General features: G+C 42.4%; 1 protein-coding gene and 1 pseudogene across 1 annotated transcript; both read right to left on the bottom strand.

The window, feature by feature from the left end:
* Positions 1-336: 336 nt before the first annotated feature.
* Positions 337-18,029, bottom strand: part of LOC124002702 — a 55,834-nt pseudogene continuing 38,141 nt past the window's right edge.
* On the bottom strand, positions 6,965-14,390 carry LOC124002792 (protein MNN4-like). Its single transcript, XM_046310527.1, has 4 exons — positions 13,670-14,390; positions 13,209-13,306; positions 12,896-13,073; positions 6,965-7,744 (listed from the first exon to the last, which is right to left on the bottom strand). Exons 1-4 carry the CDS (start codon positions 14,118-14,120, stop codon positions 7,731-7,733), a joined length of 741 nt encoding a protein of 246 aa, XP_046166483.1. The 5' UTR covers positions 14,121-14,390; the 3' UTR covers positions 6,965-7,730.

Here is an 18,029-nt window from a genome sequence, read left to right on the forward strand (position 1 = left end):
CACTATGACTTGAGAAACCATGTAGTTTATTAGGCTACAGATGAAATAAGTTATGAACTTCACAGGGTGGTGAAAGTGCACGTGATGAGCTTGATGCTCCTTTCCAATACATTGAGGTTCTTATTCTGGTGACATAATGATCGATGCTTGGTTGCCATTTGACAAATAAGATAATAATCTCATCATTCGGGTAAAAACTTTTATTCAACCAGTGGGAGTATTGTAAATGCCCCCAGGAAAGTCGAAAGAGGAACTCTTCATTGAGACAATAATACACAGCAATCTGTGGGAGAGTTGTGGTTGGTATTATAAAATAAGGATCTGCTGGAGTCCAAGTCAAACCAAGATTCTTTATTTCTGAGCTCAGAGAGAATAACAGAGTTACACAGCGCAGTGTAGACAGTCTGAATTCCTGAAGCATTGAGTGATTAGCACATATCTTTATAGTTTCCTGTTCCTGGGTGGGACTTTATTCATACAAGTATACAGGTGCAAATTGGTTTGCAACACAGGATGATATTCCCAAGAACAGGAGATTATAATAGGACAGTTTCACAAGGTTAGTCACATACTCAGTTATGTGGACACACAAACAATTAACATTTTCCATTACAGAGTCTGAACATTTTCATTTCATTAAATCATCAGTGGGCCAACAATGCAAATGTCAACAATGGAACAAATGCATCACATCCAAATATCACTTGATTATCTGTAGTGCTGGAGGAATGACACACCCAGATAAACACACAGTCAGAGTTTAAAAAAGGACAATTTAAAACAAGGAACCTGATCTCCTTTATATTCAAACTGACATACTCCATATTCAATTCATGTTTTCTAATAAAAACAAAAAATATATATGTTTGAGTATACCCTGTACCATTTAATTTCATATGGTAAAGACAGGTAAACACATTGTCAGTCAACAATATAAGACAACGGGAGCACTGTGTATGTTCTCTGATGAATTTTAAGTCAATGTGATGTGAAATATCAACATGCACGCTAAGAGAAGTAATTTCTCTCTCCTGTGTGGATTCTCTAATGACGTTTTAATGACTGTTATGAGTAATATGTTTTCCCACAGCCTGAGCTTTTCTAAGCCTTCTCATCTGTGTGCAGTCTAATGTGTTATTTCAGACTTCCTAAATGGACAAATGGTTTGCACCCTGGGAGGAGTGGTAAGGCTTCTCTCCTGTGTGTATTCTCTCATGTAGTTTCAGGTGTCCATTCTGGTTGAAACACATTCCACATTGGGAGCAGTGGTAAGGCTTCTCTCCTGTGTGTATTCTCTCATGTCGTTTCAGATCCCCCGAATGGTTGAAACACTTTCCACATTGGGAGCAGTGGTAAGGCTTCTCTCCTGTGTGTATTCTCTCATGTCGTTTCAGATCCCCCGAATGGTTGAAACACTTTCCACATTGGGAGCAGTGGTAAGGCTTCTCTCCTGTGTGTATTCTCTCATGGAGTTTCAGCTCCCCCGAATGGTTGAAACACTTTCCACATTGGGAGCAGTGGTAAGGCTTCTCTCCTGTGTGTACTCTCTCATGTAGTTTCAGCTCCCCCGAATGGTTGAAACACTTTCCACATTGGGAGCAGTGGTAAGGCTTGTCTCCTGTGTGTATTCTCTCATGTCGTTTCAGATCCCCCGAATGGTTGAAACACTTTCCACATTGGGAGCAGTGGTAAGGCTTCTCTCCTGTGTGTATTCTCTCATGTCGTTTCAGATCCCCTGAATGGTTGAAACACTTTCCACATGATGGTTGAAACTCTTTCCACACTGGGAACAGTGGTAAGGCTTCTCTCCTGTGTGTATTCTCTCATGTTGTTTCAGCATCCCTGACTGGTTGAAACCCTTTCCACACTGGGAACAGTGGTAAGATTTCTCCCCTGTGTGTATTCTCTTATGTTTTTTCAGTTGTGCTTTCTGTTTAAAACTCTTTTCACACTGGGAGCACTGGTGTCGTCTTGCTGGTTTGGACGTCCCTGGCTCTGGTTCCTCTGAGTCTGGTCTTTCTCCTGCCAAAGATAGTGTTATTTTTAAATAGAGACTCAAATGAAACCACATGATAAAAAAACCTTGCTACGAGGGTAAATCCTAAATCAGATCTCTCAATAACCTGAGGCCAGTTTGAACAATCTTAGTGTGATTTTAAAACAAATGTAGAGATTCCTGGTAATTACTGCTATGTTTACATTACTTATTCATCCTGTTTTACAAGTCAGAACACAAAAACCTAGACAGTTCTAGGACACTGAAGACACAGACGTCACTAGATTCCAATTGAACAGGTGGTTCTAAATATATAACTTCCATAGCTGTATGATACAGAATGTGACCTACACACTTCCTTAAACATAAAATAACTAAAGAAGTAATTTTGTGTGGAAGACCAAAACTAGTTTTTACGTCGCAGATACAAAGCACATCAGTAACATCTCCCCGTTGTTGAAAGGGTTCGACACATTGCTGTTTAATTGGACCAATTTCTTATTTAGACATTCACAGATTTTCAACATTTTGATTATCGCTGATGTCATATTTTGGGTAAATGTTCCTAAAACTGATAGTAACAACAAAAAACAAAAATATAAACGCAACATGTAAAGTGTTGGATGTTTCATGAGCTGAACAAAAAATATTGCAGAATTTTTTACATCCCTGTTAGTCAACATTTATTCTTTGCCAAGATAATCCATCCACCTGACAGGTGAGGCATATCAAGAAGCTGATTGAACAGCTTGCTTATTACACAGGTGCACCTTGTGCTGGGGATAATAAAAGGCTACTCGAAAATGTGCAGTTTGTTCACACAACAATGCCACAGATCTCTGAGGGAGCGGGCAATTGGCATGCTGACTGCAGGAATGTCCACTGGAGCTGTTGTCAGGGAATTTAATGTACAGTACCAGTCAAAAGTTTGGACTCGCCTACTCATTCAAGGGTTTTTCTTTATTTTTACTATTTTCTACATTGTAGAATAATAAAGACATCAAAATTATTAAAAAACACATGGAATCATGTAGTAACCACAAGTGTTAAATCAAAATATATATTTGATTCTTCAAAAGTTGCCACCCTTGCTTTCTCTCAAACAGCTTCACCTGGAATCCTTTTCCAACAGTCTTGTAGGCGTTCCCACATATGCTGAGAACTTGTAGGCCGCTTTCCCTTCACCTCTGCGATCCAACTCATCCCAAACCATCTTGATTTGGTTGAGGTCGGGGGATTGTGTAGGCCAGGTCATCTGATGCAGCACTCCATCACTCTCCTTCTTGGTAAAATAGCTCTTACACAGCCTGGAGGTGTGTTGGGTCATTGTCCTGTTGAAAATCAAATGACAGTGGGACTAAGCCCAAACCAGATGGGATGGCATATAGCTGTAGAATGCTGTGGAAGCCATGCTGGTTAAGTGTGACTTTGATTTATTTATTCATGACATTGTCAACAGCAAAGCACCCGCACACCATCACATCTCCTCCTCCATGCTTCACGGTGGGAACCACACATGCGGAGATAATCTGTTCATCTACTCCTCGTCTCACAAAGACATGACGCTCGGATCCAAAAATCTCAAATTTGGACTCATCAGACCCAAGGACAGATATCCACCGGTCTAATGTCCATTGCTCGTATTTCTTGGCCCAAGCAAGTCTCTTCTTCTTATTGGTGTGCTTGAGTAGTGGTTTCTTTGCAGCAATTCGACCATGAAGGCCTGATTCACACAGTCTCCTCTGAACAGTTGATATTGAGATGTGTCTGTTCATGCAACTCTGTGAAGCATTTATTTGGGCAGCCATTTCTGAGGCTGGTAACTCTAATGAACGTATCCTCTGCAGCAGAAGTAACTCTGGGTCTCAAAATGCAAATGAATTACTTAAAAATCATTCAATGTGATTTTCTGGATTTTTGTTTTAGATCCCGTCTCTCATGGTTGAAGCCTGCTATAGACCACCCTCTGCCCCCAGCTGTGCTCTGGACACCATATGTGAACTGATTGCCCCCCATCTATCTTCGAGCTCGTGCTGCTAGGCGACCTAAACTGGAACATGCTTAACACCCCAGCCATCCTACAATCTAAACGTGATGCCCTCAATCTCACACAAATTATCAATGAACCTCCCCAAAGCCTTAAACACGGGCACCCTCATAGATATCATCCTAACCAACTTGCCCTCTAAATACATCAGCGATCACTGCCTCATTGCCTGCATCCGTAATGGGTCAGCGGTCAAACGACCTCCACTCATCACTGTCAAACGCTCCCTGAAACACTTCAGCGAGCAGGCCTTTCTAATCGACCTGGCCGGGGTATCCTGGAAGGATATTGATTTCATCCCGTCAGTAGAGGATGCCTGGGTATTTTTTTAAAAAATGCCTTCCTAACCATCTTAAATAAGCATGCCCCGTTCAAGAAATGTAGAACCAGGAACAGATATAGCCCTTGGTTCTCCCCAGACCTGACTGCCCTTAACCAACACAAAAACATCCTATGGAGTTCTGCATTAGCATCGAACAGCCCCGTGATATGCAGCTGTTCAGGGAAGCTAGAAACCATTATACACAGGCAGTTAGAAAAGCCAAGGTTAGCTTTTTCAAGCAGAAATTTGCTTCCTGCAACACTAACTCAAAAAAGTTCTGGAACACTGTAAAGGCCATGGAGAATAAGAACACATCCTCCCTGCTGCCCACTGCACTGAAGATAGGAAACACTGTCACCACTGATAAATCCACCATAATTGAGAATTGCAATAAGCATTTTTCTATGGCTGGCCATGCTTTCCACCTGGCTACTCCTACCCCGGTCAACAGCACTGCATCCCCCACAGCAACTCGCCCAAGCCTTCCCCATCTCTCTTTCTCCCAAATCCAGTCAGCTGATGTTCTGACAGAGTGGCAAAATCTGGACCCCTACAAATCAACCCAGGCTAGACAATCTGGACCCTTCATTTCTAAAATTATCTGCCGAAATTGTTGCCACCCCTATTACTAGCCTGTTCAACCTCTCGTGTCATCTGAGATTCCCAAAGATTGGAAAGCAGCTGCGATCATCCCCCTCTTCAAAGGGGGGGACACTCTTGATCCAAACTGCTACAGACCTATATCGATCCTACCTTGCCTTTCTAAGGTCCATCCATTACCGACCATTTCGAATCTCACCATACCTTCTCTGCTATGCAATCTGTTTTCAGAGCCGGTCATGGGTGCACCTCAGCCACGCTCAAGATCCTAAACGATATCTTAACCGCCATCGATAAGAAACATTACTGTGCAGCCGTATTCATTGATCTGGACAAGGCTTTCAACTCTGTCAATCACCACATCCTCATCAGCAGACTCAACAGCCTTGGTTTCTCAAATGATTGCCTCGCCTGGTTCACCAACTACTCTCTGATAGAGTTCAGTGTGTCAAATCGGAGGGTCTGCTGTCCGGACCTCTGGCAGTCTTTATGGGGGTGCCACAGGGTTCAATTGTTGGACCGACTCTCTTCTCTGTATACATCAATGATGTCGCTCTTGCTGCTGGTGAGTCTCTGATCCACCTCTACACAGACAACACCATTCTGTATACTTCTGGCCCTTCTTTGGACACTGTGTTAACAACCCTCCAGGCAAGCTTCAATGCCATACAACTCTCCTTCCGTGGCCTCCAATTGCTCTTAAATACAAGTAAAACTAAATGCATGCTCTTCATCTACAAGACCCTGCTAGGTAAAGTCCCCCCTTATCTCAGCTCGCTGGTCACCATAGCATCACCCACCTGTAGCACGCACCTGTAGCACGCCCTCCAGCAGGTATATCTCTCTGGTCACCCCCAAAATCAATTCTTTCTTTGGCTGCCTCTCCTTCCAGTTCTCTGCTACCAATGACTGGAATGAACTACAAAAATCTCTGAAACTGGAAACACTTCTCCCTCACTTGCTTGAAGCACCAACTGTCAGAGCAGCTCACAGATTACTGCACCTGTACATAGCCCACCTATAATTTAAACCCAAACAACTACCTCTTTCCCTACTGTATTTATTTTATTTATTTTGCTCCTTTGCACCCCATTATTTTTATTTCTACTTTGCACATTCTTCCACTGCAAATCTACCATTCCAGTGTTTTACTTGCTATATTGTATTTACTTTGCCACCATGGCCCTTTTTTACCTTTACCTCCCTTATCTCACCTCATTTCCTCACATCGTATATAGACTTGTTTATACTGTATTATTGACTGTATGTTTGTTTTACTCCATGTGTAACTCTGTCGTTGTATGTGTCGAACTGCTTTACTTTATCTTGGTCAGGTCGCAATTGTAAATGAGAACTTGTTCTCAACTTGCCTACCTGGTTAAATAAAGGTGAAATAAAATTAAAAATTAAAAAAGTGTATCCATGATAAAAAATGACAGACCTCTACATGCTTTGTAAGTAGGAAACACTGCCGATTTTGCAGGTTATCAAATACTTGTTCTCCCCACTGTATAGCCATATTATAAAGTATGAAAAGGCTTGTTCGTTCACATGTCATGAATTCACTATGACATGATATTTGTATTACGACTTTTATTATGTAATAGATCATATGGGTTGAAAAGTGTTTTATTAGAAAAGTATGAAAATCAAATTGAATATAATTTTTATTCACGTGCCGAATACAACCGGTGTAGACCTTAGTGAAATGCTTACTTACAAGCCCTTAACCAACAATGCAGTTAAGAAAAATACTTGTAAAGTACAAAAAAAGTCCCTCTGACACCGCCTGGTATAGAAGTCCTGAGTGGCAGGAAGCTTGGTCCTAGTGATGTACTGGGTCGTACGCACTGCCCTCTGTAGTGCCTTGCGGTCAGAGGCCGAGCAGTTGCCAAACCAGGCAGTGATGCAATCAGTCAGGATGCTCTCGATGGTGCAGCTGTAGAACATTTTGAGGATCTGAGGACCCATGACAAATCTTTTCAGTATCCTGAGGGGAAATAGGTTTTGCCGTTCCCTCTTCACGACTGTCTTGGTGTGCTTGGACCATGATAGTTTGTTGGTGATGAAGAAGAAGAATGGGAGAAACTCCACAAATACAGGGGTGCCAAGATTGTAGTGTTATACCCAAGGCGGCTTGAGGCTATAATCACTGCCAAAAGTGCTTCAACAAAGCACTGAGTTAAGGTTCTGAATACTTATTTAAATGTGATATTTCAGTTAATTTTAAAATGCATTTGCAAACATTTCTAAAATCCTGTTTTTGCTTCGTCATTATAGGGTGTTGTTGTGCAGATTCATGAGGAAAACCTCCCAATTGAATCAATTTTAGAATATTCCAGTAAATTCAGGAAGTAAACTGAAAATTCCAATTCTCTTCTATGGTTTTCAATGAGGAAAATGTGGAATTTGGTTAACTTTCTGAATTGACTGGAAATTAAATGGATTTGACTCCAACCCTGGTTTTACTACAAAGCTGTCAGCGTCATCATTTAGTCAATCGATGTTATAATGCATAAAGCTCACAAATGTGCCTGTTCTCATTCAGAGTAAATTATTCTAATTGAATAAAACAGAATTAAAAACAAATACAACCTGATTGATTCTCTGCTCAACAACACTGATCACGCCAAACCTTTTTCCTTGAGAGACTGGATGACGGCTTCCTGCTCCCTCTTCCATAGTGGGAACACTGATGGCTCAACATGGTTTTCTGAGGGATGACGGCTTCCTGCTCCCTCTTCCATAGTGGGAACACTGATGGCTCAACATGGGCTTCCTGGTTATGAAAGAAAGTGTGATGGTCAATGGTAGCCACTCCCATTGTTTGAAGCAGTTGTAGTCTTTGTTGGCATGTATCCAGACCACAGAATGGTAGTAGAAAGGAGCCTGTTCCCCGCATGCTTCCTCACAATCATTGGCTGGATCGACCACTCCCCCACCTGACCACAGGACCAGAATTGCCGTCTGATCTTCATTCCTACAGCCTTCATCACCGTCCCTGGAGTCTCTTCACTGAGTAAGTATAGATAGCACTTTGAGATATCCCTCTAGTGGTGTGGGGGCTGTGCTTTGGCAAAGTGGGTGGGGTTATATCCTTCCTGTTTGGCCCTGTCCGGGGGTGTCCTCGGATGGGGCCACAGTGTCTCCTGACCCCTCCTGTCTCAGCCTCCAGTATTTATGCTGCAGTAGTTTGCCGGGGGGGCTAGGGTCAGTTTGTTATATCTGGAGTACTTCTCCTGTCCTATTCGGTGTCCTGTGTGAATCTAAGTGTGCGTTCTCTAATTCTCTCCTTCTCTCTTTCTTTCTCTCTCTCGGAGGACCTGAGCCCTAGGACCATGCCCCAGGACTACCTGACATGATGACACCTTGCTGTCCCCAGTCCACCTGGCCATGCTGCTGCTCCAGTTTCAACTGTTCTGCCTTACTATTATTCAACCATGCTGGTCATCTATGAACATTTGAACATCTTGGCCACGTTCTGTTATAATCTCCACCCGGCACAGCCAGAAGAGGACTGGCCACCCCACATATGCTCCCTCTAATTCTCTCTTTCTTTCTCTCTCTCAGAGGACCTGAGCCCTAGGACCGTGCCCCAGGACTACCTGACATGATGGCTCCTTGCTGTCCCCAGTCCACCTGACTCTGCTGCTGCTCCAGTTTCAACTGTTCTGCCTTATTATTATTCGACCATGCTGGTCATTTATGAACATTTGAACATCTTGGTCATGTTCTGTTATAATCTCTACCCGGCACAGCCAGAAGAGGACTGGCCACCCCACATAGCCCGGTTCCTCTCTAGGTTTCTTCCTAGGTTTTGGCCTTTCTAGGGAGTTTTTCCTAGCCACCGTGTTTTTACACCTGCATTGTTTGCTGTTTGGGGTTTTAGGCTGGGTTTCTGTACAGCACTTTGAGATATCAGCTGATGTACGAAGGGCTATATAAATAAATTTGATTTGATTTGAGTATAAGAAACCTCTCCCATTCTACTTGTCTATTATCTTTGTTTAGAAATAGTCATTTGTGTGACCTACTGATTTCCCTACAATTCATTTTAAGGATTTAGAAATATAGAAATGGTAGAACGAGGAATGTCAGAGTCTGGAATATAAATATATACAATTTGTTTAAAATGTATATGATGGTGTGTCTAGACATTATGGACCGTATATGAATATAAAAGGTGTGTACAGCAGTAGTTATATAGGATGAGCCTTGACTAGAATACAGGGTGGAGTACTGGGTGGTAGACGGCTAGTAACAGTGACTAAGTTCAGGGCAGGGTACTGGGTGGTAGACGGCTAGTAACGGTGACTAAGTTCAGGGCAGGATACTGGGCGGTAGACGGAAAGTAACAGTGACTAAGTTCAGGGCAGGATACTGGGCGGTGGACGGCTAGTAACAGTGACTAAGTTCAGGGCAGGGTACTGGGCGGTGGACGGCTAGTAACAGTGACTAAGTTCAGGGCAGGGTACTGGGCGGTGGACGGCTAGTAACAGTGACTAAGTTCAGGGCAGGGTACTGGGCGGTGGACGGCTAGTAACAGTGACTAAGTTCAGGGTAGGGTACTGGGCGGTAGACGGCTAGTAACAGTGACTAAGTTCAGGGCAGGGTACTGGGAGGTAGACAGCTAGTAACAGTGACTAAGTTCAGGGCAGGGTACTGGGCGGTGGACGGCTAGTAACAGTGACTAAGTTCAGGGCAGGGTACTGGGGGGTGGACGGCTAGTAACAGTGACTAAGTTCAGGGCAGGATACTGGGCGGTAGACGGCTAGTAACAGTGACTAAGTTCAGGGCAGGATACTGGGTTGTAGACGGCTAGTAACAGTGACTAAGTTCAGGGCAGGATACTGGGTGGTAGACGGCTAGTAACAGTGACTAAGTTCAGGGCAGGATACTGGGTGGTAGACAGCTAGTAACAGTGACTAAGTTCAGGGCAGGATACTGGGTGGTAGACGGCTAGTAACAGTGACTAAGTTCAGGGCAGGGTACTGGGTGGTAGACGGCTAGTAACAGTGACTAAGTTCAGGGCAGGATACTGGCGGGTGGACGGCTAGTAACAGTGACTAAGTTCAGGGCAGGATACTGGGTGGTAGACGGCTAGTAACAGTGACTAAGTTCAGGGCAGGATACTGGGCGGAGGCCGGCTAGTAACAGTGACTAAGTTCAGGGCAGGATACTGGGCGGTAGACGGCTAGTAACAGTGACTAAGTTCAGGGCAGGATACTGGGTGGTAGACGGCTAGTAACAGTGACTAAATTCAGGGCAGGATACTGGGCGGAGGCCGGCTAGTAACAGTGACTAAGTTCAGGGCAGGATACTGGGCGGTAGACGGCTAGTAACAGTGACTAAGTTCAGGGCAGGATACTGGGCGGTAGACGGCTAGTAACAGTGACTAAGTTCAGGGCAGGATACTGGGCGGTAGACGGCTAGTAACAGTGACTAAGTTCAGGGCAGGATACTGGGCGGAGGCCGGCTAGTAACAGTGACTAAGTTCAGGGCAGGATACTGGGCGGTAGACGGCTAGTAACAGTGACTAAGTTCAGGGCAGGATACTGGGCGGTAGACGGCTAGTAACAGTGATTAAGTTCAGGGCAGGATACTGGGCGGAGGCCGGCTAGAAGTGACTATTTGAACATTCATATTGAACAGCCTTACCTATAGAGTAGCACCACCACCCATCAGCCCATTCTCTTCTTGATGTCAAAGTTGCATTGTATTGTTGCTATAGGAGTTTATGATTAATAATCCTATTTACTTCAAGACACACTAAGATGTCACCATACTATTCATTTAAAGCCCCTCTGTCAGATATAAATCATCAGAGTGGGAAACCAACTGACATGGAAACAATGGAGCAAATGTATCACTATCAGAGGGGTGTATTATGACATCAGAACTACTCAGACATTCCAAATATCACTTGATTATCAGAGGGGTGAATTATGACATCAGATAGAACTACTCAGACATTCCAAATATCACTTGATCACCCTGTCATCTCAGATTTTCAAAATATGCTTTACAGCCAACGCTAGACAAGCATCTGTGTAAGTTTATCATAGCCTAGCATAGCATTACGCCTTGCTAGCAGCAGGCAAACTTGTCACGGAAATCAGAAAAGCAATCAAATTAAATAGTTTACCTTTGATGAACTTCGAATGTTTTCACTCACGAGACTCCCAGGTAGACAGCCAAAGTTCATTTTTTTCCCAAAATATTATTTTTGTAGGCGAAATAGCTCTGTTCTTATATGCCATTTAGCAGACGCTTTTATCCAAAGCGACTTACAGTCATGTGTGCATACATTCTATGTATGGGTGGTCCCGGGAATCGAACCCACTACCCTGGCGTTACAAGCGCCATGCTCTACCAACTGAGCTCACGTTTGGCTGAGAAATCGCCCGGAAATTGCGGTCCCAACTCCGAAAAATATTCCAAATTAGCTCCATAATATCGACAGAAACATGGCAAACGTTGTTTAGAATCAATCCTCAAGGTGTTTTTCTAATATCTATTTGATAATATATCCGTCGGGACAATTCCTTTTTCTCAAGGACCGATTGGAGTAATGGCTACCTCTGCACTTTACGCAAGAATCTCTCTCGGAGCCACCATGTGACCACTTACGCAATGTGCCCCCATACGGCTCTTCTTCAATAGAAATGCGTAAAACTACGTCACAATGCTGTAGAAACCTTGGGGAATATGTAGAAAGCATAAGCTTGTTGATGGTAGCTCCCCTCCCCGTTCGGGGGACACTCGGCGGTCGTCGTCGCCGGTCTACTTGCTGCCACCGATCCTTTTTCGTTTGGTTTTGTCTAATTGTTTTCACCTGTTCATTGTTTGGTTGTTAGGGTGGTAAGTTCGTTTCACCCACTTCTGTTAGATATAGACTTTCATTGAGCAATAAGTTTCATTCTTCATGTCATTTATCTTTGGTTCATTGTGTAGTTTCTTCTTTTTATTCAGTTTAGTCAAATGATGTCTCAATTTGCAATACATTTGCCAATCAGTTATACAGCCAGACCTATTTGCCATCTCTTTTGCCTCCCTCTTCATAATACCATTTTTTAATTCCTCATCAATCCACGTGTATTTAACAGTTTTTACAGTCATTTTCTTAATGGGTGCTGCTTATTAGTAACTGGGATAAGCAGCTTCAAATGTGTCAAGGGCAGCGTCTGGTTGCTCAACATTACACACCACAGACCAACAAATATTATTTACATCAACAACATAGGAATCACTACAAAAAATTGTATGACCTCTTATACACAATATTAGTCCCAGCCTTTGGAACGGTGGTTTTCCTAAACATGGCTCCTATATTGTGATCACTACATCTGATGGATCTGGATACTGCTTTAAAACCCATTTCTGCAGCATTAGTAAAGATATGATCAAACCATGTTGATGATTTCATTCCTCTACTGTTTGTCACTACCCTGGTAGGTTGATTGATAACCTGAACCAGGTCGCCAGCACTGGTTACAGTTTGAAGCTTTCGTTTGAGTGATCAGCCTGATTACAGCTTTTCTTCAGTACTAGTTAATTAATTACCAAAGTCTTGAGTTTAGTTTGCCTGTTCTACAGTCTTGTAAAGATAGGGGGTTTGACTGGGACAGGCAATGTAACATCCATAATGTTTTAAGGAAAGGTTTTTGTAAAAAAAGCACCTTACATTGGATCATCTTGAAACTTTCTCTCCAAAGCTAACTTTCATCAAGGTTTTATATAGTCTATTGGTTTCTCTCTTTTCATTGGCAGAATCCTTTTTCAGTGTTATGATATTCATAACATCCATATCCACCAGTCTATCTTCCTGCCAACTAACAGAACTCTGCTGGATGTCCTGGTAACAGATACCAGTCTATCATACTAGATGGCAGATCTATTGTATTTGTTCAAACTAAACTACAGCACTTACTTTGATGTGTCAAATCTGATCCTTTCTTCTCTTCTCCTCCTTCCACAGTTCCACTCAGCCCTGTTGTTTTCCTGCAGTCCACCAGCAGCACAGACAACCTCTTCATACCCACCAGTAAGGCGCTACCGGGAGAGGCACGACACGGGGACTCCGGGAGGGAGGAAGGGCTAGTGTTGTCCTGGTAACCATAAAGAGGGGACACAGACGCACATCATTATGGATGCTGATGTCACTGTTGTCATAAAGTGCCTTACAGAAACACAGCCCAGACCCAGATAGAGCAAGCTGTATGCTAGACCAGATCAAGCTGTACCATTTGGTGTTCTGATCTGGAGAGACTCTTCTCTGCCTCGTCAGCATCAGGATGTTGTTGAAGCTCCCCAGAGGATCCACCATAGTGATGTCTCTCTCCTGTGTTAATGAGAACATCAAAATGAGTAGTAAACTTATAACCGTCTCATAAAATCATAGGGTCTTACAAGAGGCATGAATATGTCCCTTTGATATTTTAAGTAGAGATTATGCTTCAATATTGAATTTTAAAAGCCTGTTATACTAGATGAGGGGAACTTTAATGTAGACCACATGGAGAAATCAATACATTGAATTGAAAAGTCCCTAAAATATATGAACCAATGGCAGATTGACCCTTTAACAATTCCTACAGTACTGAACAACATATTCAAGTGTAGAACTTCAGTAGAATAACACTTTAAAACCGCACATTAGTTCAACAACGGCATAGTTTGTGTCCCTGTTAAAGACAGTACTCACTGGTGTTAATCTGATATTCTGTCTCTTCCTCTTTCACTCCAAAAACGTCTTCCTCCTTCACCTTTATTGAGATAGCATCCTCTTCCTCTCTAAACGGTTCTTTCTCTTCTATCACTATAACAGCCTCCTCTTCCTCCTTTTTCAGTCTGAAATGTTCTTTCACTATAACAGCATCTTCTTCCTTCACTATAACAGTCTCATCTTCCTCCTTTTTCATTCTGAAATGTGCTTCCACTATAACAGCATCTTCTTCCTTCACTATAACAGTCTCATCTTCCTCCTTTTTCATTCTGAAATGTTCTTTCTCTTCTTTCACTGTAACCTCATCCTCTTCTTCAATGTTCATTGCCAGAGCTTCTTTCTGCAAACAGCAGACCTCCTCTTCTATAGCAGGGATGAGTAGTTTAATGAACTCATGGTCAGGGATGTTAGCTAGATAGTTAGCTAGCATTAGCGACTAGCCTAGTACTAGGCTCAGCATCAATCTTTAACAAGTTTGCAAATATTAACTAGTTAATACGTCAAAAGAACTGTGTGTAAACCACTGAGATTAGATCATGTACATTAAGATGGTCTAAAGCGTCAATCTTTCAGTTTTATGTTGGCTAGCAAGCTACCGACGTGGTCGAAAGAGTTGGCGCCTTGTTGGTCCTGAAGAAGCGTCCGTCCAGTCCATTATACGTCACGGAAGAAGCATCAACTGAAAGACGCACATCGCCATCTGCTGACTGGAGTGGGTAACGCAGTTTGGAAACAATAATTACTACACTTTTTGTATTGGAAAGAACGTCATAATTATTTAACAATAAGCTGATATATTTTCTCTTACGTCTTACAACGAATACTTTCCGGTACACAGACGTAGAAGCTCAATATGAATATGATTAATAAATACTTATATGAATAGTTAGTGTGTTTATACACATTTACTCTGTTAATTTTTCACAATTGTTTTTATCTACATGTGATCATACTATTCCCTTAAAGCCACGCTCTATAAAATACAAATCATCCTGTAAACAACAGAACAAATGCATCACATGCAAATAGCACTTGATTATCAGTAGTGCTTTACACTGGGTATACAAAACATTAAGAACAGCTGCTCCTTCCATGACTTAGAAAGACTAGGTGAATCCAGGCTAAAGCTATGATCCCTTACAGATATCACTAGTTAAATCCACTTCAATCCGTGTAGATGAAGGGGGGAGACAGGTTAAATAAGGATGTTTAAGCCTTGAGACATGAGACATGGATTGTGCATGTGTGCCATTTAGACAGTTAATGGGGAAGACAAAATATTTAAGTGCTTTTGAATGGGGTATGGTAGTAGGTTCCAGGCGCACCAATTTGTGATTTGTTTTTTCCAACTCAACAGTTTCCCATGTGTACCAAGAATGGTCCACCACCGTAACAGTGGAGGTCAGTGCCATTTAAGATGAGGGGGGACCATTTTGTTTTTCATGGGCATGTCCTTATTTCTACTACAGCATGTTGGATGACTGTCATTCATATTCCATTCACCTTGTTCAACGTAACAGAGATAGGTCTAGGATACTACATTATACTCACATTTTCCCTATACCCATCATGAGGTAGCTACAACCTAGTCTATGAATGAAAGTTTACCACGTAGGTGCACACAGGTTGAGAGAAAAAATTAAGGTGACAGACAGTGACACATTCAATACCACTCTCGCCTGCTGATCTAGGATGTAATCATTAGTCCCGCAGTTGCAAACGAGAGTTTCTGTTGAACAAATTCAGGTATGTTTATCCCTGTTTTGTTCCGTTTAAGAAATGTTTGTCAACAGAATCGTCGGAATGAATACACCCCTGATCATGTGTAAACACAGTTCACTTTCATTACAGCCACGTTGTATTCCTTCTCTCCTCCTCTCACCTTTTCCCTTCGCTTCTGGACTTCAATGCACAACACATCAGCTGTATGTGACCAGGTGAAAAAAAACTTTTCCAAAACCTCGTAGGTTTGTATTGAAGTCAAATTACTCAGAGGAAAAGCGGAAACTCGCTGTTCTCCAGGCTACACCATGGTGCTACCCTACAGAATGCTGCTGAGGCTACTGTAGACCTTCATGTTTTCATCAATTATTTGGTGACATGATTATTTTTAATATAGTTTTATCTAAAAACGATTAAACTTTTTTACATGTTTTATTATTTTTATGAAAATCACTGAGGAGGGTCCTCCCCTTCCTCCTCTCAGGAGCCTCCACTTCCTCCTCTGAGGAGCCTCCCCTTTCTCCTCTGAGGAGCATCCCCTTCCTCCTCTCAGGAGCCTCCCCTTCCTCCTCTGAGGAGCCTCCACTGCACCCAAAGGAAGCATTGGAGTCAACATGGGCCAGCATCCCTGTGGAAAGCTTTCGACACCTTGTAGAGTCCATGCCCCGACGAATTGAGGCTATTCTTAGGGAGAAAGGGGAGGGTCCAACTCCATATTAGGAAGGTGTTCGAAATGTTTGGTATAATCAGTGGATATATCTGCCATTTAGCAGACACTTTTATCCAAAGGGATTTGCAGTCATGTTTGCAAACACTTATCATATGGATGGTCCCAGGAATCAAACCCACTACCCTGGTTTAACAAGCACTATACTCCACCAACTGAGCTACAGGACCACAAGGAATGATCAAGGAATGGCGCACCTTTATTTAATCTTTATTTAACTAGGCAAGTCAGTTAAGAACACATTCTTATTTTCAATGACGGCCTAGGAACGGTGGGTTAACTGCCTTGTCTAGGGGCAGAACGCTAGATTTTCACCTTGTCAGCTCGGGGACCCAAACTTGCAACCTTACAGTTAACTAGTCCAACGCTCTAACCACCTGCCTCTCATTACACTCCACGAGGAGCCTGCCTGTTATGCAAATGCAGTAGAAGCCAAGGTAAGTTTCTAGCTAGCATTAAACTTCTTATAAAAAACAATCAATCATAATCACTAGTTATAACGAGCCGATTTGGACATATTTGTATAAAAGACCGAACATATGGAGCTCCATGTATATTTGTGTAAATATATTAAATATGAATGTAAATGATGAAATATTAGGTACGTACCTTTATGATTTATATTTACCCGATTGAGATATATTAATTTGTTGTTAGTGTAACTCGGACATTTGGCCCCCCCTCTTGCCTGTTCATTGTATTGTGTTAATTTTGTTAGGATAAAGGCAGGAAGTTGGGCCTTCGGGAGAGGGAGTCCTTGCTAGACGCGGGAGCGGTATAGTTTTTTGACCATACAGACATACAGACATACAGACATACAGGTCATAATATGTATTTTCCATATCAAGTATTTTGTGCTTTAAGTTGATTGGAGACTCATTTATTTGTTAGATATAAGAAGAATAAACATTTTTGTTGCACCATATCCCTGGATGTCATGGAATGTTTGGCCGTTTGGAAACCTTGAGTGTGGACTGTATGCGTACCAAACAACCCCGCTTCAGGCTTGGGCAGTGGCTATGGTAAAGACGAAAGGAAGCCACTACAATCAAGTCAAAAAACTCCGCGAAGGATTACTATCGGAAGGAAATCTCCGGTTCGGACACACGCTGGATATTGTTCTATTTGTAATTGCATCCGGATCGTAAGGACAGCTCGCTTGGAAGGATTTGAACTCCTAGAATTCGCCAGCCGTGAGTAACCACTGCGAATGAATGAGCTGCCCTGTTCAATGCGATCATTTGATCATGCATATTATGGAAGCGCAAATGTGCTTTTAATTGGAATGTTTGATAAACTTGGGAATGGAATTCAAAACACAGCGTTGTGAAAACAATTAAGAAGTTTAAGTTTGGGAAACACTGAGATCCTATGCACAATGTAGCCTAATCTTATGTCTAATATTTGGCCTAACGTGGAAATGCAATGCATCAACGCAACAAATTGCAATCTAAGGATCTGAAGATACTGCGTGTTTAAACTTCATTAAAGGGACAACTTATAATGGGATGAAATGTTTAAAACGCATCTAAAATGCCGAACTTGCACATGTTCAATTCAAAATGGGTCAATATGCTGAAATGGAGGACTGTGTTTTAAAGCATTAAAGGAGGTCTAAAGGGGCATTACGTTTAACAATCAAAAACCAACAACTGTGTCATTGTAAATTGAGTGAACTAAAAGTGAATGATGGAGGATGAAATCCCAAATAAGACTCCACTGGAGAGGGCAGAGGAGCATCTAAATTCACTCTATGCAGCCCGGAGAGGCAAACTTGGAGTGTGTACACGCAAAATGAATGAAATAAAAGCCCTTCTTGTTGATGGAGGAAACATTGAAACTGTGGATGAGAGTCTTGAAGCATTCCATGCTGTTCTCAATGACTTTAAG

Source organism: Oncorhynchus gorbuscha, linkage group LG18 (assembly GCF_021184085.1).
Source record: "Oncorhynchus gorbuscha isolate QuinsamMale2020 ecotype Even-year linkage group LG18, OgorEven_v1.0, whole genome shotgun sequence".
Classification (NCBI taxonomy): domain Eukaryota; kingdom Metazoa; phylum Chordata; class Actinopteri; order Salmoniformes; family Salmonidae; genus Oncorhynchus; species Oncorhynchus gorbuscha.

Coding starts and splice junctions, on each gene's coding strand:
- LOC124002792 (XM_046310527.1), bottom strand. CDS start 14,120: ATGCTAGCTAACTATCTAGCTAACATCCCTGACCATGAGTTCATTAAA. Junction 13,307..13,669: donor AGAATATCAGATTAACACCA/GTGAGTACTGTC, acceptor TCATTAACACAG/GAGAGAGACATCACTATGGT. Junction 13,074..13,208: donor CCAGATCAGAACACCAAATG/GTACAGCTTGAT, acceptor TATGGTTACCAG/GACAACACTAGCCCTTCCTC.